This window comes from Rhea pennata, chromosome 5, assembly GCF_028389875.1.
Source record: "Rhea pennata isolate bPtePen1 chromosome 5, bPtePen1.pri, whole genome shotgun sequence".
NCBI lineage: Eukaryota > Metazoa > Chordata > Aves > Rheiformes > Rheidae > Rhea > Rhea pennata.
In genome coordinates, this window is record NC_084667.1 from 44,500,966 (window position 1) to 44,525,955 (window position 24,990).

General features: G+C 40.2%; 2 protein-coding genes and 1 non-coding gene across 3 annotated transcripts in view; 2 read left to right on the top strand and 1 right to left on the bottom strand.

Annotated features, from left to right (window-relative positions):
• Positions 1 to 208: 208 nt before the first annotated feature.
• Positions 209 to 5,580, top strand: RPUSD2 (RNA pseudouridine synthase domain containing 2). Its single transcript, XM_062577927.1, has 3 exons — positions 209 to 644; positions 1,171 to 1,467; positions 2,183 to 5,580. The coding sequence occupies exons 1-3, from the start codon at positions 264 to 266 to the stop codon at positions 2,972 to 2,974; spliced, it is 1,470 nt and encodes a 489-aa protein (XP_062433911.1). The 5' UTR covers positions 209 to 263; the 3' UTR covers positions 2,975 to 5,580.
• A 1,928-nt stretch (positions 5,581 to 7,508) lies between these two features.
• Positions 7,509 to 7,590, bottom strand: TRNAS-GCU (transfer RNA serine (anticodon GCU)). Its single transcript has one exon. It is a non-coding gene; the product is annotated as a tRNA-Ser (tRNA).
• A 291-nt stretch (positions 7,591 to 7,881) lies between these two features.
• Positions 7,882 to 24,990, top strand: part of KNL1 (kinetochore scaffold 1) — a 29,955-nt gene continuing 12,846 nt past the window's right edge. The window contains exons 1-14 of the mRNA XM_062577670.1: positions 7,882 to 7,900; positions 7,945 to 8,005; positions 9,757 to 9,998; positions 11,378 to 11,447; positions 11,878 to 11,917; positions 12,850 to 12,909; positions 14,475 to 14,536; positions 15,104 to 15,159; positions 15,628 to 15,658; positions 16,787 to 16,824; positions 17,219 to 17,271; positions 18,576 to 20,531; positions 20,601 to 23,822; positions 24,606 to 24,750. Of these exons, the coding sequence (XP_062433654.1) occupies positions 7,882 to 7,900; positions 7,945 to 8,005; positions 9,757 to 9,998; positions 11,378 to 11,447; positions 11,878 to 11,917; positions 12,850 to 12,909; positions 14,475 to 14,536; positions 15,104 to 15,159; positions 15,628 to 15,658; positions 16,787 to 16,824; positions 17,219 to 17,271; positions 18,576 to 20,531; positions 20,601 to 23,822; positions 24,606 to 24,750 (6,055 nt within the window). The remainder of the gene's footprint in view (positions 7,901 to 7,944; positions 8,006 to 9,756; positions 9,999 to 11,377; positions 11,448 to 11,877; positions 11,918 to 12,849; positions 12,910 to 14,474; positions 14,537 to 15,103; positions 15,160 to 15,627; positions 15,659 to 16,786; positions 16,825 to 17,218; positions 17,272 to 18,575; positions 20,532 to 20,600; positions 23,823 to 24,605; positions 24,751 to 24,990) is intronic.

Consider the following 24,990-nt stretch of genomic DNA (forward strand, 5'->3'; position numbering starts at 1 on the left):
GGGCTTAGCGGGACGGAAGGGGGCCCCGGAGCAAGCCCAGTCGGTGAACTCGCCCTGGTGTGGCTTCCTCCTTCCCGGCCGAACGCCGGGTAATTGGGGGGGGGAGGGGGGGAGCCTTCCGGCGACGCCATAGCGCGTCGCTATGCTGGGCCGAGGCCATTGGCTGTCGCGCGGGGCGTCCCGGGCGGCGCCGCGCGGGGCCCGGCGCGAGGCTGCGGGCGGCGGTACTGCGCTGCGCGCTGCGCCGCTGGGCTCGCGGCGGAATGACGGAGCCGCGGCCGGGCCCCGATCCAGATGGCGGCGGCGGCGAGGAGGCAGCGGCATCGCCGCCCCCCAAGAAGCGGCGGGTGGCGGCAGGCGAGCGCTACGTGCCGCCCCCGCGGAAACTGAGCTCAGGGGTGAGCTTCGGAGCGGCGCACTTCGCCGAGACGAGCTACTACTTCGAGGGCGGACTGCGCAAAGTGCGGCCCTACTACTTCGACTTCCGCACCTACTGCAAGGGCCGCTGGGTGGGCCGAACCCTCGCGCATGTCTTTAGCACAGAGTTCCGCGCCCAGCCCCTCACCTGCTACCGCGCTGCCGCCCGCGCTGGCCGCCTCCGCCTCAATGAGCAGCCCGTCCACGACCTGGACATCGTGCTGAAGGTGGGCATCCTTCCCTAACAGCCTTCCTCCTGGGGCTGGAAACCGCCGAGCTGGCGCGCCCTGAGAGTCAGGTGCTTCCTGGCTGCCGGCATCGCGGGGAGCTGCCGGTAAGCTGAAACAGGAAACCGCAGCTCAGTTATAGCAGTAAGCATTGCCTCGACCACCACCTTGTGATAACCGCATGATGGTACTGAAGACTGTAAATGTTTAAAGGGAATCAGGTTTCCCAGGGGATCGGGAATGTGCACATCTGTTCCCTGCAGCCCTGCTCTCTTGGCCAGCTCTGCAGATGCAGAGTGCCTTATAGCTTCCTGCTCAGCCCCTTGAGGATGTGCTAGGCATGGGGCTGTTGCTTGAGGCAGATTAGTGAACTTAAATGAGTTAATGCAATGAATTGTTGTATTAAATCATGGTTTCTAGGATGATCAGAGCTTTCATTTGCTCCACAAGATCAGCTTTCAGTTGTGCATAGCTATACAGGGTGGTTAGATTGGCCAGATTCACTCTAATCACATATTTCTTGCAGAATAATGATTTCCTCAGGAATACAGTGCATCGCCATGAGCCTCCAGTCACTGCCCAGCCTATCCAAATCTTAGTGGAGGATGATGAGGTGGTAGTTGTAGACAAACCATCCTCTTTACCAGTACATCCTTGTGGCAGATTTCGTCACAACACAGTCATCTTCATCCTAGGCAAAGAGCATAATCTGAAAGAATTGCATACAATTCACCGACTCGATCGCATGACCTCAGGAGTACTGATGTTTGCCAAGACTGCAGAGGTATCCAAGAGGATTGATGAGCAGGTTCGGCAGAGACAGGTGAGAACGAAAGGCTTTTGGGGTCTCTTTCATGATACATTGAAACAGATTTGGTAAAAAGTCAGTTAAAACTTTGGTCTGAACAAGCCCAAGTTCCCAGAACAGTCTGTAGTTGTCTTCATATTCTTACTGTACAAGGTGTGGGAGGCCTCAAGAGGGAAAGACTGAGCAAAAACTTGCTTGATTTTGATAATACAAAACTGAATGTGATATCTCTCCCTTTGGGAGGGAGCATTCTCTGTGTTATAGTAGTTACAGAGCAGTTTTACTTATTAGAAGTGTCAGTCACTTAATACTTTCTTCAATTTTTAAGACTTAGAAGTTTTTTTCACTTCACAATGGTTCTCAGTGCAAAAGAACCATAGCTGTGGGGAGCTATCTTCTAGGATTTACTTCAGTAAAAGAAAGATCACAATAAAACACATAGAGGTGACTCTTGAGTTGAAAGTGACAAAAATAGGCCAGGCTCTTAGTTTTCAAGTTCTATTTGGTTGCAGAACAAAGAAGGAGCAAGAAAAATTTGTGTTTAAATAGCTGTGGTTTTTTTTCCTTCTGTTTAGCTGTAATAAGACTCTGGGAGTAGCTTGCCTGCAGATGTATTTCAGTGAAGAGGAAGAGACAACTAACTAGGATGAGACTATGTAATCAGAACAGAGACAGTTTTCTGTTCTAAGGAGTTTTTCTAACATTTACTCTTTCTTTTCTCTCCCTATAGCTGGAAAAGGAGTATGTCTGTCGTGTGGTGGGGGAGTTCCCAGAACACGAAGTGGTCTGTGAAGAGCCCATACTGGTTGTTTCTTACAAAGTGGGAGTGTGTCGTGTGGACCCCAAAGGGAAATCCTGCAAAACGGTGTTCCAGAGACTCAGTTACAATGGCAAGACCAGCGTGGTCCAGTGTCTTCCACAAACTGGCCGCACTCACCAGATTCGGGTACATTTGCAGTACTTGGGATATCCTATTGTCAATGACCCTATCTATAATATGAAAGCTTGGGGTCCTGAAAGGGGCAAAGGTGGCAAGATTGATAAAACAGATGAAGAACTCTTGAAAGCACTGGTAGAAGAACATCGTTCCAAACAGAGCTTGGATGTCTTGAATATTTCAGAGGAGGACTTGAACCTCAGTGCGGAAAATAAAGAGTGTGGTAATTCAAGTGACTGGATGGAATCTGTGCAGGTTGATCCTGTAAATGGGAACTCCTGCCCTTCTGAGGACACTAAAGATTCAGAGAGAGGCAAAATACCAGTTTGTCTACAGAACTCTGATACCAACCTGGAAACACTTGAAAAAAATAAAGAAACTAGTTCATGTGAGAATTGGGATGGGCCAATGGGAGAGACAGGTTCAGAAGAGAAGGACCCTCTGTGTGTGGAGTGTAAAATTACAAGGCGAGACCCATCTCCTAAGGAGCTGGTGATGTACCTGCATGCCTTGCGCTATAAGGGAACAGAGTTTGAGTATTGCTCCAAGATGCCTGAGTGGGCAATGGAAGACTGGGAGGAATGACAAAAGAACTTTGATATCTATGGACACTTGTAGCATGGCCAGAAAGGACTGTCTTGTAGAGACCTAAGCATGCTTTGTGGTAAAAGTGACAGCTTTGTTTAGGTTTACTTTTCAGTGTGGTTAACAAACTGCATGTGACTTGAGATGGGATTGGAAAACTTGTTGAGACCTGAGAACTATCCTGACCGCTGGCATGAAGTCAGGGCTACAAGACTAGAGTTATGTTTCTGTTTAGTTTATTAAAACTTTTGTGCAACATGACTTGGCACAGGCAGCTTGAAACAAGTTTCATCATCTTTTGCCTCAACATATGTTCTGTTTTCAGTTACCCACACAAAGTGCATACACTTAAATTCAACAGCTGATTTCCTTCCATCCTTATATGTGATGTTCTTCTATCTTAGTATAAGAACTGCTGGAATGTTACTCAACATGCTGGATAGCATGTCATACAAAAGAGTACTTCTGCTTTGATTTGTCAGGTTAGTTTAAAACAAAACATTAAAACTGAAAACAAAATAAGGTAAACTCAAAGCAATGTGAAGCTGATCTGTTCCTGGCAAGATAATTCTTGTTGCATTGTACAGAGCATTATGTGGTTTACCGTGTCTGGTTATTGTCTTCGTTGTTCATGCTTTCATTCTTCTATTAAGGTTTCCATTTTTGATAGACTTTTCTTTTTTGGAAATTATTCTTGCAGAGTTCCTTCAAATAATTGCTTGATTTAAGATTCTTAAATTGCGGAAGGGTTGCTTCATCTGTGCTTCGGTGTGATAATTGGTTTTAAAGAAAAACAGTTTTACAAACCCCGAGCCACTTTTTTTTTATATATATAATCATCTTGGAAACCTAACTAAAAATGTGTTAAATTTCACTATTTGTCTGTATTTGTATAGTCATTTCTTGGCCTCTGACAAGGCCAGAATAATAATTCTGTTTTAGGTTCCTTTCTCTTTCTTTATTTGTTAGTAGTAATGACTAGCTACAGTGACTGCAGGAGACAATCAGAACCTGGGAAGAATCATGTTACTTCAAGTCTATCTATAGACAGTGGCATCTCTCTACCTGTTCTGTATCCACAGCTCTCCACACCCATGTCCACATGTGGACTTGTGGAGGGTTATGCATTTCTAAAATGCTGAAGAAGCACTTTTAAAGATGTAGGAAAGAGTCCAGAAGACAAATAACCTTGTCAGGGTGTGGTCCAGGCTCAGATGCTTCATCCTTGTCATACTGTGTGCTAAGAAGCAATAACCATCTCTCAAGTCAGCCAAACATGATTTTTATACACCTATTCTATTACTAGTTTATAGTCTTATCTCCTACAAATTGTTGGAAGAAACAATCCTAATCCTGGGCTGCATTAGGAAGAGTGTTGCCAGCAGGTGGAGGGAGGTGATCCTCCCCCTCTACTTAGCCCTGCTGTGGGTACATCTTGAATCCTGTGTCCAGTTCTGGGCTCCCCAGTACAAGAGAGACATGGAGCTACTGGAGAGTCCAGCATAGGCATACAAAGATGGTCAGAGGACTGGAGCATCTGCCTGAGAGCTGGGCCTGTTTAGCCTGAGGGGGAATCTTATCAATGTCTAAGTACCTGAAGGGAGGGTGTCAAGGGAATGGGGCCAAACTCTTTTCAGTGGTGCCCAGCAACAGGACCAAGAGGCCATGGGCTAAAACTGAACCACTGGAAGTTCCACCTGAATGTGAAGGGGAATTTCTTCACTGTGAGAGTGACAGAGCACTGGAACAGGTTGCCCAGGGAGGTTGTGGAGTCTCCTTCTCTGGAGATACTCAAAGCCCGCCTGGATGCAACCCTGTCTAGCATGCTCTAGGTGACCCTGCTAAGCAGGGGGGTTGGACTAGATGATCTCCAGAGGACCCTTCCAACCTCAGCCATTCTATGATTCTGTGAAACCTTTGCTTCACAGGTGTCCCTGAATGGGGTACCTGGGACAGCAAATGCTCCAGGCCTGTTTGCCAGGCCTGCAGGACTATCTTCCTCCTTGGCGAGGCCCTGAAACTCATTTGTCAATATCCACAGATGTTACCAGGATCAGGTCCTGTGCACAGACATAGAGTAAACCAGTGCTTGCTTTTCTAAAAGCCCAAAGTAACCAAGTGATTTATTTTTGTCCCATATCGTCCTGCTGATGGGTTGAATATAAGAGTCATTCAGAATCTCTCACGTCTTGCCAGGGTTAGTGATTTCAGTTTAACCACAGATGTTTTACTGACATGTATTGAGGTCTAGTCTAATGTTAATTGTAGGCAGCTTGTTGAACAAGGGAGGTAAAAGCTTTCCTGCATTTGAGAGATGACACTAAAAAGTCAGTGCCTAATTTTTTCATACATTGAAATACAACTTCATGTAATAGTGTAAATGAAACTTGGGCACATTCAGAATACAAGTCTGTGTGCAGCTGCTACTAGTTTTAGGCACCAGGAGAAGATAGGGAGTTTTGAGGTAACTTAGTCTTAAATTGGGCCTTGAGGTATACGATGATGCAGCCTAAATTATATTCTCTCTGTAAAGAACAGCCATCTGAAAAGGATGTACCAGTGCTTGTACCAATAAAGACTGGATGACTGAAGAGCCTATTAAGGAACTACAGCTTGTTGCTGTTGTCTTACTCTTTCTGGCAATGCATAATTGCTGCTTTTAAATTATTGTGATGCATCCTGCTGGTCAAGAAATGCTGTGAGTGCTGTTTTTAAGACACTTCTAAGTATGAAAGTTTAAGATTGATTTCACAAGGATCCTGCTGGTAGTTGCGTCATATTTCATTTCATTTGAATTCAAAGCTGGTGGTTTCACATGGCACAGTAGCCAGGTTTCTGCAGAATCCAACTGGTATGTGCTATGGCTTGCCTTTGTGAACATGCACAGTAAGTCAGTGTTTTGTATTTTGCTAAGAGGTGAAGTTTTGCTATTAGAAATGTCTTGTGATTTAACTGTTTAAGATTAGTTCTGTGGTAAATACTGCATTCTGCCTTGAAACTTTACTATGCCTTACCCAGCTGTTGTGCTAGAAACCTAACATGTAGGACTGAATCAGAATTAACCCACAAAACATGGCCAAGAGACTTAATCTTCCTTGGGGTAACACTTGGCAGTCTTGTCTTAACCAGCCCATTTTGGGGGACATTTGCTAGAATAAAGAGTCATGATTTGGCTATACTCCTCATAGGTTTTAGTATAATTAATTTCCACAAAGATTTAAGTGTAATTAAATTTGCCTGGAGGGCTTGCAGAACTCTTCCAGTAAATTATGTGGAAGACCCTTTTAAATAGCTGTAATTAATGTGTTTAACCTGTTGAGCATAACGGTCTCATGGAAGCTCTTCTGTTCCATTAACTTCTTGTTTTGGATTTTTAAAAACTAACTATTGATGGATTATATGAAGAGGAAGAGTTGCTCTGGTCTTTGAGAGGCAATCATTTATACTTTTTAAATCTTCTTAACTTCAGTAAAAGTGAGGCCAGTTGCAGTAATTATTTTTCTAAAGCAAGCCTTGATGTAATTTTCAGTGAGGAGTTGGGATTAATTTGGCTGGAGTCCCCTCAACTCCTAATCTTGCACACATTATTTACCCTGAGGTCCTACTAAGAACTAAATTAGTCTATATAAAACAAGTTGTTTGGGCTGCAAAAGAGACTCATAAATTGTTCCCGGAGGTTTCCCTACTTCCAGCTTCAGAGCGTGATAGGTTTCTGAGGGTCTTTGGACCAGACCCAAGAGAAGAAATGGGTTTAAGAGCCTGGACAGCTCGCAGGGCCCAAGAGTCCAAATAATAAGCAGAAGAAATGCTCTTCTTCCCACCTGGAAGAACCTTCTGCACAGAGGGAGCCCTCCAGTGCAGCTAGAGGGGCCAGAAGACCACCCTGACTTCTAGGGAATGTGGAAGAGAAAGGAAAGTGCTGTGGTGTGGTTCATTTGCAGGTGGGGAGAGGGAAAATGTGAGAGGGATGGAGCGAGATAGATGTGTGCTCTGCTGCAACACACTAAGAGACCTGGCTCCGTTAGCTCTGTTGCTCAAAGGACAATGTGTCTTTCCTTTTTATAGTGAGATCTGCTTAGCAAAGAAAACCCTTGTCTGAAACACTAAGTTCTTTAATTAAATACCCATTCCCCTCTATTCCTGAGGTAATATTTTCCTGAGTGAGACTAGGGCATCAACTCATCCAATCTTTTTAATCTGGGTAGGAAGGGAAGGGTAAGTTAGAGGCTTTAAACACAAAGGACTTCTTGCTCCAGGTCTGAAGCCTAGAGGCTGCAGGAATGAGGCAGGATGGGTTTGGCAGAGGGCCACAGGCCCGTTTGGGGCACAAGCCCAGAGGGCTGCTCCCACGGGACACGGCAGCCCCGGAGCAGCCCCAGCAGCCTGGTGGGGCTGGGGCAGAGCTTGCCGTGGTTTTGGCGGCACCATGAGCCGGCTATGCGGTGCCTGCAGCGGCAGTGAGTACCTCAGCGACCCTGCAGGAGGAGGGAGGGAAGAGAGAAAGAAACAAAAAAAAAAAAAAAAAAAAAACACTCGACGAGGATGGGATTCGAACCCACGCGTGCAGAGCACAATGGATTAGCAGTCCATCGCCTTAACCACTCGGCCACCTCGTCATGAAAACCTTTCTTCTCGCTTAGCCTATAAGAAACTTTGACAACGGCTCCTGTGTCACGCTCTACTTTCCCTTGCTCTGTAAGGGGGCGTCGGCAGCCCGGTTTTCTGTAGGCATAAAGCAGACTGAAGTTACCGTGCGGAAACCAAGCGACCCTTCCGAGGCTGATCACTGTGCCGACGGCCTTAAGCCTTTGGGCGCACCAGGTGCTGACGAGCGGAAATACTGAAATGGCAGGCACGGGGCTAATTCCATGGAGGCCACCATATTGAACGGCATGCTGGGAGGCGCCATGTTGTACGGCGACTACCGTAGGGCGCTACTCCACTGTCGTCACGACGGTTGGTTGGCGCAGGGCGCATGCGCGAGAAGCGGCGGTTAGGTTTGAATCGTGAGGCGGCGGCGGCCAATGGGAGGTAGGGGGTCGGAGGGCAGTGACGGTGAGGAGGCGGCGGCGGCGGCGGCGCTCTGTCGGCTGCAGTCGTGAGGGCCGCGGCCAGAGTAGCGGGTGAGATGCCTGGAGGGCAGCCGCGGAGGGGCTCCGGGGTGAGAAGAGGTCGTGCTGGGGACGCGCGGGCCCTGCTGTGGCGACAGCGCGGTTGCTTGTCGCCCAGACGGTTCCTGCGGGTTAACGCCTGGTGATGGGTGGGGAGACAAAGGGCTGGAACAGAAAGCGGGCTCTGGAGATGTAGAGACCTTGCCTGCAGGCCGGTGTCCAGGCGGCCTGAGGAGATTTCAGCGTGCTGAGGAGGAATTTCTTCACTGTGAGAGTGACAGAGCCCTGGAACAGGTTGTCCAGAGATGTTGTGGGGTCTCCTTCTCTGGAAATATTCAAAGCCTGCCTGGATGCAACCCTGTCTAACATGCTCTAGGTGACCCTGCTTGAGCAGGGAGGTTGAACTAGGTGATCCCCAGAGGTCCTTTCCAACCTTACCCAGTCTATGATTCTGTGATGTTGTCTTCTCAGAGGGAGGTGGATCTCTGGATAAACTGGCTGATAAAATCCAGTATAGGCCAATGTGAAGGAGTTCATGTCTGGGCAAACAGCTTTTGTGTTTAGTCTGATCCAGCACAGCAGTTTTTGTATTCAAAAATTTTACCCTGCTGGCTGGGGAGCTAGTTTTGGAAATGCCTGCCTAAAAAGCCTTTTCCTGTTTTTCTAGCCCCAGAGCTGCAGACTCTGAAAGCCAAGGCCTCTCAGGATACTATTTTTACTGATCTGAATTTCTAGTGTGAACCTGCTGCATCTCTTGGTGGTTTATGGTGTGGGGAAATATTTTGCAAAAATAAACCAAGAAATATTAAACTTGCTTTTAGCAAATTAGATTTTTTGTTTACAAGTAAAGTGTCAGTCTGGAAATTTTTCTCTGGCTCTAGCTATTATACCTTTATGCTTAATACTGCCTTCAAAATACTACTTTTTTTTTTCCTGTTTAAGTGAATAGAAATTTACTGGAAAAAATCCATTAGTTAAGTTTTTTTCACTGTGCCTTCTTGCCCTGCCAAAACATTGTATTTTAGCAAACTGGTGTTTCTGAAAAGCAGTGAATGAAGAAAAGATTGTTCCTTCCCTTCATCTGCTCCCCCAATTCAAACTCTACTCTGCCTTATGATTAATACTCCAATAATATATGATCGCATTTAATATAATTTTGCATTTTAAGTAACTCTAGAGCCTATTATTCCCTAGATAAGGCTTAATTTTAGTGTGAAAAATGAGCTATGAATTTGTGATTTAAATGTCTTGTATGATGAGGTACAAGTTTTTTATACTGGCTTGGTGGTTGAGGGAAGGGCAGTGTACGTTATATATCTTGAATTAAGAAAGACTTTTGGCTCTATGCCCTAACATCCTCAATGACAAATTGATGAAGCACAGACTGGACAAGTGGACAGTTAGATGAGCTGAAATTGGAGATGGACTGAAATGGGCTGAACTGCTGAGCTCAAAGGGCTGTGATCAGCAATGCGAAGTCCAGTTAGAGGTTAGTCCCTAGTGCTGCACTCCAGAGACTAATACTGGGTCCAGTCCTGTTCAACTTATTCATCAATGACCTGAATGATGGAGCAGAGTGCACCCTCAGCAAGTTTGCTGATGATACAAGCTCGGGTGAATGGCTGATACACCAGAGGGCTGTGCTACCATTCAGATGGCCCTTTCTCTCAGGCTGGAGAGATGGGCAGAGAGGAATTTCATGAAGGTCAACAAAGGGAAGCGCAAAGTTCTGCTCTCGGAGAGGAATAACCCCATGCACCAGTATAGGCTAGGGGCCAACCAGCTGGAGAGCAGCTCTACAGAGAAGCACATGGGGATCCTGGTGGACAACAAGGTGACAGTGAGCCAGCAACGTGTCCTGGTGGCCAATAAGGCCCACTGTATCCTGGGCTGCATCAGGAAGAGTATTGCCAGTAGGTCAATGGACGTGATTTTTTCCTTCTACTCTGCCCTGGTAAGGCCGTATCTAGAGGACTGTGCCAAGTTCTGGGCTCCCCAGTAGGAGAGAGACATGGAGCTACTGGAGAGAGTCCAGGAAAGGGCCACAATCATAATTGAGTGGAGCATCAGACATAAGAGGAAAGGCTTGGAGAGCTGGGGCTGTTTAGCCTACAGAAGAGAAAGCTCAAGGAGTATTTTATTTGTGAGTATAAATCTCTTGGAGAGTGTGAAGAAGATGAAGCCCAACTATTGTCAGTGGTATATAGGGAATGGATGAGAGGCAATGGCCACAAATTGAAATCCAGGGAATTTGATTTAAACATAGAATTTTTACAGTGAGGGTAGTGAAGCACTGGAACAGGTTGCCCAGGCAAGTTTTGGAGTCTCCATGTTTGGAGATATTAAAAATCTGACTGGAACAATGTGCTGAGCAAGCTGCTCTAGTTTATCCTGCTTTGAGTAGGGGGATTGGACTAGATGACCTTCAAAGGTCCCTTCCAATCTCAGCTATTCTGTGAAAGGCAAAAGCTGAGCAATTTTTAGAGCTCTTTGTTTCTGCAGTTTAACAATCCACTTGACCCTTGCCTAAGGCAAGGGTTTTTATAATGCTGCTTGCTGAGATTTAGAAAGGGTAAAATAAAGTAGTATGATATATGCTATCAGATTGTTTATAGCCTTTACATAGTTAAGTTGTTCTTATACTTTACACAGTGATAGAAGGGGATGCATGTAGATAAATACCATGACTGAAATCTAGGAAAAGCACCTAAAATTGCACGTGTTAATTTTATGTGCGTGGCCTAAGGCAGATCCAAAGGAGACTGATGTTCTTGGTATTCAAAGGTTTTAATTTTTTGTGGTTTACACAAAACTATAGACAATATTAAGCCTTTGTTAACAGACATCCTCTCAGTGCATGTTATTTCACTAGCCTATGCAACTTTTTTGAAGTGTTCTCGTTCTCCCTGCTAGTGGGAATATGGAAATACAGTTGTTTGGACTGATCTAAATATGATGTGTGAGGGAAGTGGTAGTGAATGAAGAACTGTCTTGTGTGCCACAGCAAACTTTGCATTGTATAAACTTTGATCATGTTATCTCTAACAGTTTGATTCTTACTCATTAGGCATTCTTCTGTTTAAAGTTAAGACTCTAACTGCCTAGCACTGCTGTTTAGTACCATGATACTCTGTAGAAAACTTGAGCTTGAGAGCCCCCCGTCAAACTTCGGTGCATTTCTGTGACTAAAGAAAAGTAGAGGGAAAGGTTATGGTATCTAACCAAGGCTCAAATGTATTTGTAATTGCGTGCAATTTTCTTACTGAAATTCATTAATGTTTTTGCATTTCAGTACTATATTTTATAAGAAAGACACATCCTTCAGAAATGGACAAGATTTATTCAGACCCTAACATGGAAAAGTAAGTTGAAAGCTCATAAGGTTCTTATTGTGGTATAAATATTGCTGTCTTTTAGAGGTGAACTGTGGCTTAATCCAAATGTATTCTTCAGCATCTCTGGAATGAAATGCATTCTCTGTTGTGAAGAGGCAGAGCCGGGAGTTGCTCTTACTGTACATAGGAAAGCTCAGAGGAAATTTCATAGCAGTGGATTTTCTGGAGAATAACTGACCAAAAGGGATTGAGGGAACCAGCTGAATATTCCAAATCTTATTTTTGGGTGGTAGGGCTGAAATTTAACTATTCTGGGAAAGCTTGATTAAGTAATTTCACATTTTTTTAAATAATGGAGCAATCAGTTTAACTTTAAAAGCGTGCCAGTATTGTTCAAGAAATACATCTTGGTGCAAGGTTATAGACTAATATCCATTTTTTTTTTCCCTCCCTCTAGTGATAATACAGAGCGCATCAGAGGGAAAAGGCTTTCCTCCGTGAGTAACTTGAGGCATTTCCCAAAATAAAACCGTACGGGTGTGTGAAGAAAAGAAAGGGAAACTGTAAAGGCAGACTCATTTGTCTTATCATTGTCTAAAGAAAAGCATTTCAAAAGCAAAGCAAGAACCTATTAGATTTATGGGAGTTTTTGATTGTGAGACTGGTGGATCTTATAAATTTTCTCTGTCTGGCGATGTAATTGGTTTTTGAGTTTTCTTGAAATAAGTTTGCTGTGCATATAGGTTGGCTGATATATTCAAGCCTGAAAACTTTGCTGTTCACATAGCTTTATCCTACTATCTTTGCTTTATCTTACTTGTTTGAAATTTTGTTTATTTAAGGCTATCATTCCTAAATTAATTCTCAAAGAAGACGCAAGATATTAACTTTGTGATGCATTATTTTTTAAGGCAGAGAATAGGCTGGCTGCCTATACTCCTTTCCTTTTTCTCTGTCCCACTGCAGTTTACCTCCCAAACTAAGACCCAACATCATGCATCTATCTCCCTTGCTTTTCGGTCAAAATCTTTGTGGTAGAAAAGATTTTTCTGCAAAACCTTGCTTGAGACTGCTACTCATTCTTTTATGACAAAGCCTCCTCATTTTATACAAGATGCCAAATCTGGTATCTCTAATCTTTGACTGCTCGTACAAGTTCAGAAAATAGTGTAATTTCAACTGAATTCCTGCGTATGGTGTTTTGGTGTAAAGCAAGATCAGAGTCTGGGACAAGTGCTCAATGCAAAATCAAATTCTAAGTCATGCCAGGTGATTCATGGTAATTTTTTTTTCTGCACAAGTGATATTTTGAAGTGCTTGTACACTAGCTGTGAGTAAACCACAGTTTATTACTCCATTTGTTTCCTGCTTGATACTTTGTTTGGTTTTAGTTATGGTTCATCTTCTCAGCTATTGTATTTTCTTTTAGATTTTAAAGGCTCCACGAAGTCCTCTTCATGATCTTGGAAATGGGAATGAATTCATTCAGGTAGGTCTGTTACATCCTTCCTTGCTGATGCTTGTAATGTTTTCAGCTTGCTTCTAACTCATTGTTCTGTAAATTGTGTATTTGGAACAGGACAAGAATAAAAATACTTGTAGTAATGACTGTTTAGAGAGAACAATATTTGAAGTATTAAATGTTATAATATGTTGAGTTTATTTAATACTTTCGTTTTATATCAGAATGTTTCTTCTGTTAAGAAAAGAATAGCCAGAGATTAACAGACTCTGCTATAGTCCATTTTACTTGAAGTTTGACTTGCTTCTGTTCAAACTGATAAAGTAATTAAGATAGCTTTACATCTTAAAATATTACCTTGCAAACTTAACATAAAGCTAAACATAAAAATTAAATATAGGCATTTTCTTCCAGAATTACATACAGAATATATTCCATGTTTACGGTGCCTGTTGCTTCTTAGAACTTGTGACTATAGAACTGTTCAGTTTGAACTTTTTTTTTAAATGTTATTTCTACTTAAGATTTGTTCTATGGATTAATGTTCTAGTTACATCACATATTGCATGTATCTGTTGCTCATCACGGAAATTGAAAACAGTGAAAAACTCTCCAATAATTTCTTCAGAATATGAAATATGACCCTGAAATATTTGGGCACAATACCTGTTTCAGAACTGGATTGAGTATTAAAAGAGAATAACTTACTCTTTGGAGGATCTTCTCAGTTGCAAGTCTTCGCTCCTATAATCTGTTAGCAATGATGGACAATATTGCTGATTAGCAATGTAATGCTATCACAGATAGTTTGACATTGTTCATAACTGCTTGTTTGCTCGCATTATTAAAAAAAACATGTTTGAAGTCTATTACAGGCCTTGTTAGTCTTATGCACGTATCAGGCCTGGTCCCTGAATACTTTGCCTATTTTTTTAAATGAGTGCTTAGTTGTCCTGAGATGGAGCTACTTAGTTAGGGAAGGTTATAGCAAAGAACTGTGCTGTGGTGATATGATGGGTTATCTTTCCAGTATATGTAATACTGCATTGTCACATACTTCATAATGCTGCATTAGTAGGATCATGTAGTCAGTAACACCATCTTTCAATAGCAAAATTATCTATGGTAACTTTGATTCTTTCATGCATTCTTTGCTTTGTTTTCTCGCTCAAAAAAAAAAACATGACATTTTTTTTTCTTCCAATTCTTGTCATGGAAAGCTAAAGAAAAATCCTGCAGCTCCCTTGCTAAGCAGCTACCTATTTTTTCCCTAGTATATAAGGTGATACGAGTAAAAATCTTTATAACTGAAGTTTTGCTTCTTGTATCTGAAACCAGGTAGTTCTTATAAGATGATCTTCTCTAGATCCTACTTCTTCTGAGAGGGGAATCTATAGGTCAGGAGGAGAGGCACTAGAGAACTATAAAGTAGTTTAAGGAAGTTGGTAAATAAATATATGTACTTGTTGGGTTACACTTGATGTGTGTGTGCTTTTTTGTTTGTTTGTTTTTAATGAAAAGTTATGCCTGTTGTGGCTTATGGAAGAGGAACTGTACTCTGTATATCACACTGCTGTATTCTTTATTGTCAGCATGTGAATACGGAGAAACGTCGGAAAAACTCTCGCCGTGTCAGCTTTGCGGACACCATAAAGTAAGTTTGTTCTGAAGGATGCAGATTTACATCCTATATTTAAATATAAAAGGCAGTCTGTTGGTAATAATCTGGTATCCTCTAAAACTGCTGTTCACAGAAATGTGTGGATATGAATATCCACAAATATTCATATTTATTAAATATTATATTATTCATATTTAAATTTTAAATATTAGTCATATTTATTAAATATTCATATTTATTCACAAATAAATAAACAGTTTATAAATTTTATATTGAGATTCACAGATTGTGAGTTCCAAGAAGGCCATAATTTATTTTTTTTCCTAGCCAGAAAAAAATGGTTAAGAAGGAATTTTCTATAATTAAGTGTTATTGCTTCCCATTGACCTTTTTAGTGATTTTTCATCCTAAATATGATAAATTGCATCTTCCTACTGGAGAGTATGATTGGGTTCTGTAAGCTTCTGGCTTTTGATATTCTGATTTCAGAACAGACCATGTGGGGAAAAGACTGAAACCAGGGCTGTGTCGTTTTCTGTTTTGTTTTATTTTTAACTTTACTTTCTTGTATTTTCAAGAACTGGTTTTGTTTGTTTTTAGCTGCAGAGTCTTCCAGAGAGATCTTAAGACTAATGTGACAGAGAAAGAAAATATAGGTAAAATTCCTTTCTCTTCTCTTGATAGTGTTCATAGACTATTAGCAACAAGGTTTCAGAATTTAATAAGTAGGCTTGTCAGTCACTAATGGGGATGATATGGTCAGCTGTTTACGATGGACTGGCTGAGAAACTATTACTTCTTAGAACCCTGGAGCTTGTAGCTCAGCGCAGGAATTATATTTTAGGCAAACTACACCTAGAAAAAAATTATTCGGGGTTTTGCATCAAACAAAAGCTAGGCGGAGTGGCATGGTCCCTCTATCAAAGATTCCTTAGGAGAGATCTGAAAGGCCAATGCAATTTCAACTGCTCTGCTTCTAAGGGCTGTTGTCTTGATGGGAAGGCATGTCAAGAGTGAGAACTCAAAAGTAAGCTATACAGAAAAAAAAAGTTCTAATCTTTGAATGTTTTGATGCCATTTCTCACATTCCAATGTCTAATTTTTATTGTTTTTAGAGTGTGCAGCAGATACAAGGAAACAAATCCTGCTTAATCAGTAAGTTTGAGAAAAAAATTCCCATGATTCTAGAGCTCTGTCCTGCACATACATTTCTTTTTATGGCATCCAACTGTTAAAATGCTTTTCCTCAGAGAAACAGACAAATGCCATATAATATTTATCTTAGATATAAAATTGCTGAGTGCTTTTAATTGGTGAGAGAGGGGATTCTGCAAACAACCCCCCCATATATATAACCATGTTGGTCACTCAGAAAAAGATAAGGATTTCCTAAAAATAATAATAATAATAATTGTCAGATTTTATTATTATTATTTATGGCTTGAAACTCCCGCCTTCCAAGTTTGATTCCTTGTGAATGTCTGCCAGGAAAGACTTACCAGATTCCATATCTGATAGACATAGTCTTAGATATTTATTTAATGTAACTTTCTCTCCTAAAGATAAAGTGCTAGTCCGTCCTCAAAGTTCTAGAGGATGTCTAGATAAAACAAAATGATGGAATTTTTAAAGTTAAAATGAGCTGGTGAGTAAAGTAATGGATTTAGGCAGTTTCTATGTTTGAAAGAGATTTTCTTGTATCTAAAATGTATAGCAAGGAAACAGCTTGGGTACAGCTATAGTTAACTTATGTTTTCAAATGTTTCGAACTTACACAATAGCATATGCTGAAAAAAATCAGTACTCTAGCTAAGGTTTCTTGGTCTTGAAAGAGTAAAAGTAAAGAAAAGAGTGAAGAGCAGAAGGTATTAAAAATCAGACTGAAAGCCATCCAAGTTGGTCAGTATACATGGCTTTTTGTTTTACAAAGAAACAAAGTTGAGAATTAGGAACACAGCTTCAATTCCTCAAAGAGAAAGGAATAACTGACAGTGGAGTTAAAAATAAATAATTCATCTTTTCTCTTTCTTGCTATTGAAGAAAAAAAATGTCAGCTATATTGTATTGATTGATTGATGGCTTATGGCATGGTAAGATGGCAGGATCTTGAGTCAGTAAGATTGTAACTTCAGCTGGAATATATTGCAGACCTATTTGCAGTGTTCATCTATTGCCTAGTCCCTTACCAACTATGCAACTGAATTTTCTGCCTTTCAATACACTGTTGAAGCCCTCTGATTTGAAATCTTTTAACAAGCTGTTTATCTGAACCACCTTTTGCAGAAATGAAGAACCTGAAGCTGTTCAGTGTGAGATCACTGGTGAGTTTTAAAATAACAAAATGATGGTTTTTATTCCAAAGTACTGATTCTCTTCGCGTATTTTTAATAATCCCAGAACAGTGTCCTCACTGAGACAACTGTTACATGAACACAGTTTGTCCCATAAAGCTGTTTACAAGTGTTGTATTGTATGGGTTTAAGTATGGGCAGCTTCTCTGCACGCTCAAAGGATTACTGAAAATATGTCTCAGGATATATTGGTTTTAATTGTGCTTACTCAGAAAGTGACATTTAAAAATCAGTGTATAGATCTTTAGGGTGTAGAATAATAATAAAATGAGCTCGACAAATGGAATTTTGTTTTTTTGTTTGTTTTTTCTTTTTTGTTTTTTTGATTGTTTTGTTTGTTTGTTTGTTTGTTTTTTCCCAACAGGGATGGAAACTTTGCTTCATGCCCCTATCCAGGCATTGGTGCAGCAGACTGAGGTATATGAAGGCATTTTTTTTCTCTCTGTACTGTACCTAAAAAGATAAATCATTGTAATCATGTAAAATTCCTCTGAAGGGGAATCTTCTATATTTTCAAGGGTGGGGGGTTTTCTGAGTAGGTTCTCAGTCTGATAAGCATTATACTGTGATAATGTGAACTTTTATTTCTAAAAGTGCATACTAATTTGTATGCAAAGTTAGTTTCTCCATTCTTTCTAAATCTTATCTAAGAATATGCAAAGGAGCTTATGTTTCAAATAGGTCTGGTTATTAAAGCTCAGGTACTTTTTATTCCATAGTATAGAATAGATATCCACAAATGTATTCTCTGTCCCTATTGTTTAAGATTTAGAAAAATCACAATGACTGATACTAGAATGCAACTGAAGTTCTTCAGTTGACTCAAGTGATAAGACTCTTGTAGACATAGTTGCACCAGATTTCTGCACTATTTTACACTTCAACCATGATGTTTTGGCAGTACTTTCTCAAAGAAGTCCTTGCCAAAACAGTCTCCCAATAGCTTCTGGCCATGTTGAGTTTAAGGGGATAGGTTATAAAAGTATTTAGCCCTTATTAAAGCATGTTTTAAAAAGCCTGTTAAAAAGCAGTTAAAGATTTTAGTGTAGTTCAGAACATGCATACTACAAGACTATAATGATTTAGCTCTCCTTGTTTTACGTAATATAGTTGTGCTTTTTCTAATGTACTTTATTTCATGCATTAGAAAATATCATATGTAACTTGAAGTAAGCATGAAGTTGGTCCTGATCAATATGTTCATGACGTTTGATAAGGAGACTAAAATCTTCTTAGTCCAGGGAAGGGAAAGATTTTGTTTATTTTTTTTTTAATTTCCATTTTGCATTGCTACTCTGGATAGCATGCATTTTAAATTAAGCAGGATTTTCTCCAGCAGTGAGGAAGAAAAGGCACAAACCATATTATAGGAAAATGGAAAATACTGATTCATAAGATTGAGTGGTCCAGATACATGCTTTTGAAGATATGTCTGGACGTAAGTCTTTGCCTAACAGTAAAACTGAGGCAAATTCTTTTTTTTAGAAAAATATCCCATTTAAATACAATGTGCTGTAATTAAATCTTCCCTCTTTCCTTGAATGTGTTTACTATTGCTTGTCCAGGAGGAATCAAAGCCGTAAGTTTTTCTTTTCCTCAAAGAAGATAGAGCTGTAACTTTAGGGCTACAGTAGTTGACCTTTGTTTTAAATGGAATATACTATTGTATCTACTTGTGATAAGTGTCAGTAACTGTCATTTTTCGTCTTTTTTTTTTTTAGTGGCACGATGCAGACAACATCATTCAAAGAACAAATGGGCATGACACAACAGTTATCTTTTCAGATGAAAATCAAATGGATATGACAACTAGTCACACTGCAGTGATTACACATGATCTGAAAAACAATCAGGCTGACAAAGCTGAGAAGATAGATATCACAGCATTTCTGGCTAGTTTAAAGTCTAACAATGGAAAGTCAGAAAAGAACAAAGAATTTCATCTTTTCTGCGATCCTACAAATCATTCATGCCCATCTTCTGAAGAGAAACCAGATGCTACAACAGTGAAGAAGATAAATTTCAATGAATTTATGATGAGCTTGAAGTCAAATGGAAAGGTGCTTAATCCTACTGAAGGACCTGAAAAAGAGAACCTTTTTTTTGTTTCTTCACAAGTTTCGGAAGACATGACAAGATCATCAGTCAGATATGGATATTCCCATGAACCAGAGGCCACCTGCAATGTAACAAAAATCTTCAGAGGACAAGATGATGGGATGGAAATTACAAAATGTCAGGCATCTGATGTTAAGACTATGTTATCTGGTATTTGTGAGGCTCCACCAGAGCAACTGGTGTGTGCAGATGTTACTGAGGCATTTGTAGATGATGGTATGGATATGACCATTAGTCATACTGCAAAAATGTCTTTTCCCTTCTCCAGTGTTGAAAATCAAAGTCTGAACTTCAAAAAGGATTTTCCAGGCACAGAATCAGATGATAATTCTGTATTCAAGAGAGCATCTAGTTGGCAATTAATTGTTCAGGAGAACCCCCAACTTTGTACAGACAAGAAAATGGTAAATGTTGAAAACAGGCTAGATCATACAGCGCTGCAAACTGTTGAACAACAGGCCAGAACAATGTCTGTGATTCCAGGATCTATTTCTTCTGATACTGCCTTCCAAGGTAATAAAACTGTTGGGTTTAGCATGTGTGATGATATGGAAATCACTGGGAATTATACGGGTGTAATTGATAATGAGAGTTCTGAGGAAACTGGCAGTTTGTGTAGTAAAGCTATTGAAAAAACACTTAATACAAACTCTTCACTAGCAGAAAACTTACATCCAACTCATGATAATGATAGGGGCATTACAAAAAGTCGATCTTCTATGTCATATAAAAACAGTGCACTTGTACTATCTTCTGTCTCAGATGGAAGAACTGAAAAAGTGACCCAAGATCACAGGAATGCTTCTATGAGTGTTGATTTTGATTCACATGCAAATTCAGTTTCTAATGGTATTTGTAAGAGTAGACTTCAGCACAGACTAGCAAACTCTCTACTTGCTTCTTTGCCAGGTGAGAAGACAATAATATTTTCAGGAGAATATATGGACTTGACTAAAAACTGTGTTGTCAAGGTTGAAAGAAAGAACATAGAAAATGTATTTCCTGCTGATATGTCCACCTCTGTTGCCTGCAAACCTCACTGTCTTGTTAGCAGATCTACCTCTCCCAATTTAAATGACGAGGAAGAAATGGAAATAACTAAATGCCAGGCTGTTATCGATGATCAAAGCACTGGGATAACAGCGGATGCAAAACAAATGCATTGTAAAAGAATTCCAAGTAAAGATGAGAACAAAAATGTCAGTGACATTGCAAGTTCTTTAGATATGGACAAGGAAAATCTTGAGAGGATGGATAGTGATTTTAAAACTTGCCATTCTGCAGAAACGAATTCTAAAGATTTTGAGGTGACAGTAGTCAATAAGAAGCTTGGACAAACAAACTTTCAGGCAAATGGTCTGAGTTCTAGTGCAAAGAATGTATGTTCATTACAAGAGCAAAAGAAGGAAGTCCCCAAGAATGTTGCTGCTAACAGCTTTACATTCGTGTCTCTGCAAAGGCCAAACCTTAATGTATCTCAGTCTTTCCAAAAAACTTGTTTGAATGCTTCACTTCCCTGCACAAGTGACAAAACAGCCATACTTTCAGATGATCAAAACATGGACATAACGGAAACTGCACTTCCCTGCACAAGTGACAAAACAGCCATACTTTCAGATGATCAAAACATGGACATAACGGAAACTCATACTGCTGCCCTTGATGTTGCTCCTGTTAATACAGTGCTAGACTATGAGAATAATCATAATCAAAGTAATGTAGTATCTAAACAGCTGCAAACCAAGACCTTTTTCTCTGGTGGTTCTAATGTAGATAGAAGTCAGACTGCAGCAACAGAATCTGAGAACTTTGAAATGAATTCAAGTAAACCACATGTTGTTCCTTTTGCTCCAAATGGTTCTTTTATTTCCAGTAATGAGCCTCTTCCATCTGGAATTAGAGAAAATGAACAACCTGGAAAAATATTAGGAATGAATACAAATTACGAAATCTCTGACAGGCAAGAGAAAGCCAATACTATGCAGGGAGTAAATAAAATACTGCCAAATGAAGTAGATTCTCTGAGAGATTTTTCAACCAGTAAAACAGTTTCTTCAAAAGAGGATTTTAAAAGTCCTCAATCAGTTGATAGGCTGCACTTGACATGTACTGAAGAGCCAGTACTGGCCAATACAACTGAACCATCTAAGGGAAATTCCCAGTTGCCTTTGTTTTGGGAAAAATCAACTGTATTTCCCTCTGGTGAAAACATGGACTTGACTGAAAACAGTTCAGTAAGGGTTCTTGATCAAAGCATCGATAATGTTCTACCAGAAAGAAAAGCAGTATCCAGACATGTGATTCCAGATGAAAATGAAACATTATCCTTAAAAAAAGAGGACATGATGAATGCAGATAGTCAGGAGCAGTCTGAATACAACATGTACGCCTTGGTATCTGTCAAAAAAATATTAACCGTGACTGGCTCACAGCATTTGTCTCGTTTGGGTGAAAAAACTATTATATTATCAGATGATGCTGATATGGACATCACTAGAAGTCATACAGTTGCAGCAGACAATAAAATAATTTTACAGCCTAAAACCTCAAACAGTGACATAACCTTGATTCCTGAAGATAAAACTTGCATTTTTACGTACAGTGATGATATGGAAATAGCTAGACTTGATACTGTTGTAATTGATAAATCTATGGAAAAGGCTGCATCTCAAGGAATGCTAAACATAGCTAACAGGACTGGAAGAAAAAGCTTGAAGGGAGCAATAGGTGAAAAGACTATTTTATTTTCACTGAGTGATGAGAAGAATGACATGGAGCTCATACAGAACCATACAGCTGAAATAGGCCACGAAATTGTCTCACGAGATAAGGTAGCACATTTTCCCCTGTTTTCATTCCATCCTGATAAAACAGTTATGTTCACAAGTAACCAGGCTGACATAGAAATGACAGAGTCTTGTTCTGCTGATAAAATTATCCCAGATGTTCTGTGTGATGATAAACTGAACTTGAATAAGGAGATTGGACAGAAGACTCTTTCAAATAGCAAAGCTACTATGTTTGTTATGGATGATATGGAAATCACTAAAACTCATAATGCAGCTTTACAGAAAATTTCTCTGCAAGGTAGGCAGCACAGTCAGTCTGTTCCTTTAACTTCCATTGATAAAACAATTATGTTTACAAGTAACCAGAATGACATGGAAATGACTGTTGATAACAGTATTGAAGGAGTCTTACATCAGGACAGATTAAACCTAGCGAAGCAGGTTGTACAGGATGCTGTTTCAAATAGCAAAACAGTTATCTTTACTTTGCCTGAGGATATGGAGATCTCTAAAACTCATACAGCTGTATTAAGTGATGACATTGATCTACAGGAGAGATGGTCCATTCCGGCCACTTCTTCAGTTCCTGCTGATAAGACCGTTGTGCTTACGCACAGCCAAAGGGATACTGAAATAACTGCATCTCATAAAAATATTAAAGAATCTGAGAACGAAGAAGTGTCATGCAAAAGCACTCAGCAACCAGATTTGCATAGTGCATCATCAGCCTCTTGCAGAGATGGAATGTCTTCCCCTTTTACAAAAGACTTGAATAGTGACTATCATATAAAATCTAAGGATAAGCCTGACTGTTCCACTTCATCAGCCTCCATATTTCCTAGTGAAAAAGAAAATATTAAAGGCCACAGTGATGCAATACCAGATTCTGTTTGTACTATCTTGCTTCCAGAAGATGCTTTGGATGTCCATGCACCACAAAGTCTTGACTGTCCCATGGATAATTCTGTTTCTATAAATGATCAAGATCTAGTACATCTAGAAAAACTGAAATCAAAGAGTGTGTCTTTCAAGCTTCCAGGTAATGGTGTCATGGATTGCAGTGAAGGAAGTAGAGATCTGGTATCTCATGTTTCATGTTCCATCCAGCAGCCAGATTTTTTGAAGAGTGCTCCTGATGCACTTAATACTCAAGGAAACAGAGTTTTGAAAGATGATTCGTCTAGACATGAATATCTAGCTGCAGATTTAGCCATGGATGGATCAAGAATTGTTCCAGTTTCTAACAACAAAGTAAATGAAAATGAGGGGCTATCACCTGAAGAGGAGAAACTTCTAAAAGACTTCCAAATAAACTCTGAACAAACCAGGCAACTTTCGGTCAGTGACATTCCAAGAGATCAAATAGATCCCACTCTTGCACCTGAATTATCAGGTATTTTAAATGTTTGTTCAAAACTGAAAAATATTAGAAGGAAATCTGCAGTTGTCTGTGTTCCTGAAACTACTTCTATTAACCACTGGCCTAAATTATCAGCTCAGTCAGAGGATACTCTGAGGTTAGGAAAAAGTACTGCTGAAGAGCAGAACATGTGTCTTGAACCTGGAGCTGCTCCCTTACATGCAAATTTAGGCATGGCCCTTAAGGATAAATACCAAGGAATAAAAGTCCCTCTAGGTATCTTTCTGCCTAAATTACCAAAAAGACGGAATCTTTCTGTTTCTAGTGTGCAAGACATAAATGCAAAATCTTCAGGCAAAGCAGAAGCACCAGTTTCAGAAGTAGGCCCAGACAACAGTGAAACCCCAGATGACAACAATTCTAGTGGGCAGAACCTAAGCCTTTCTCAGTTTATAGCAGAAGAATTTCTTCCTCTCTGCCCAGAGGAAATGGATTCAAATGAATCTGTAAGCTCTGAACTGGAAGGAGACTGTAATGAGATAAACAAAGAAATCTCTCACAGTGAAAGGACTCAATCTGAAAAGACAAAAGCCTGTAACAGTCCAAAAAGAGTTTTGGAACACGATGAAAAGTATCTTCCACAACTAAAGAAGCTCAAAAAGGATGAATGTTTGGATGGTGAGGCCTCCCAAGACTTGCAGGTGAGCCTAATGCCTTATTATCAGGAGGTAGTGATAGGACTTCTGTTTAAATTTTGGGGTGCACACTTAAATTCAATGCACACATGGATAGGTTGTCTTGTTTGTCTTAACCATCTGTTTGTTATGTCTTCCTCAATATTTCTCTTGTTTTGCCATCACAAAATGAAAGAACTACACGAATGTGTGAAAATTTCCTGAACCATTAAAAATGGGCAGAATAAGGGATGTATTAATTTTACATTATTTTCTCCATAGTACCCTGTAAATCCTTTCAGGAATAAATATTCATAGTCTTCTGAACTAAACTGTTTGCTAATTATTGCTTAGGTATAAAGAGTGAGAATGACCATAAGCAATTATTTAAAGTCCAAATACAGATATTTAGTTTAGTTTAAACTAGACTTATTATAGGTGGCACAAATAGCCACGGGAACAAGAAAATCTGTGCAAGTTTAGATAATTAATCTAGCTTTAAAAATAAAGTTTCTACTGATGTTGATCAAAATTCAAGTTCCAAAAGCTGGGAAAATGTGCTGTGATGGCTACTGCTCTGATTGAGAAGTGGAGGATTCTGAAGCTTCACTTCCTGTAAGTCAGGTTAAGAAATGGCTTGAGTAGCCATATGCTGGTTTGTCATGCTGATTTAAATGTTAAATGCTAAAAATGAAATAATTCTAAAAATCAAAAAACAACTATATAAACTACTGTTGGTATTCTGGTATTTTTTATATAACCATGCCAATTTATTTTTGTTTTGGTGTTTTTTAACTTGCTTAATTTTAGGTTACCTCTGGCACTGTCTCTAAAAGCCAAGTAGAAATTCATGAGGGTGAAGATCCTCCAAATCAATCAGCTAAAAGCCCTGACTGCACTCAGGCCAACACCAGCAGCTCTCTGGATTCTGTTAAGGCTGACACAGAATTAACTAGTAAGACTTATTCATAGTAATTGCCTCAAAACTCTTCAGTTCTTTTGGTTTATTCAAGTCAGAGCCTCCTTGTAGCATGTATTTCATCTGGGAAAGTTAACACAGTTGTGCTACTGTGGAATAATTTTTTTTGTCAGACTTAACTATATATAGTGTCCTGGCTTCCTGCCCAGCTAGTTCACATGCTTTTACATTCTGGCTGTGCAAGAAGCCAAGCTGCTCTAGGAAAGCTGAGATGGG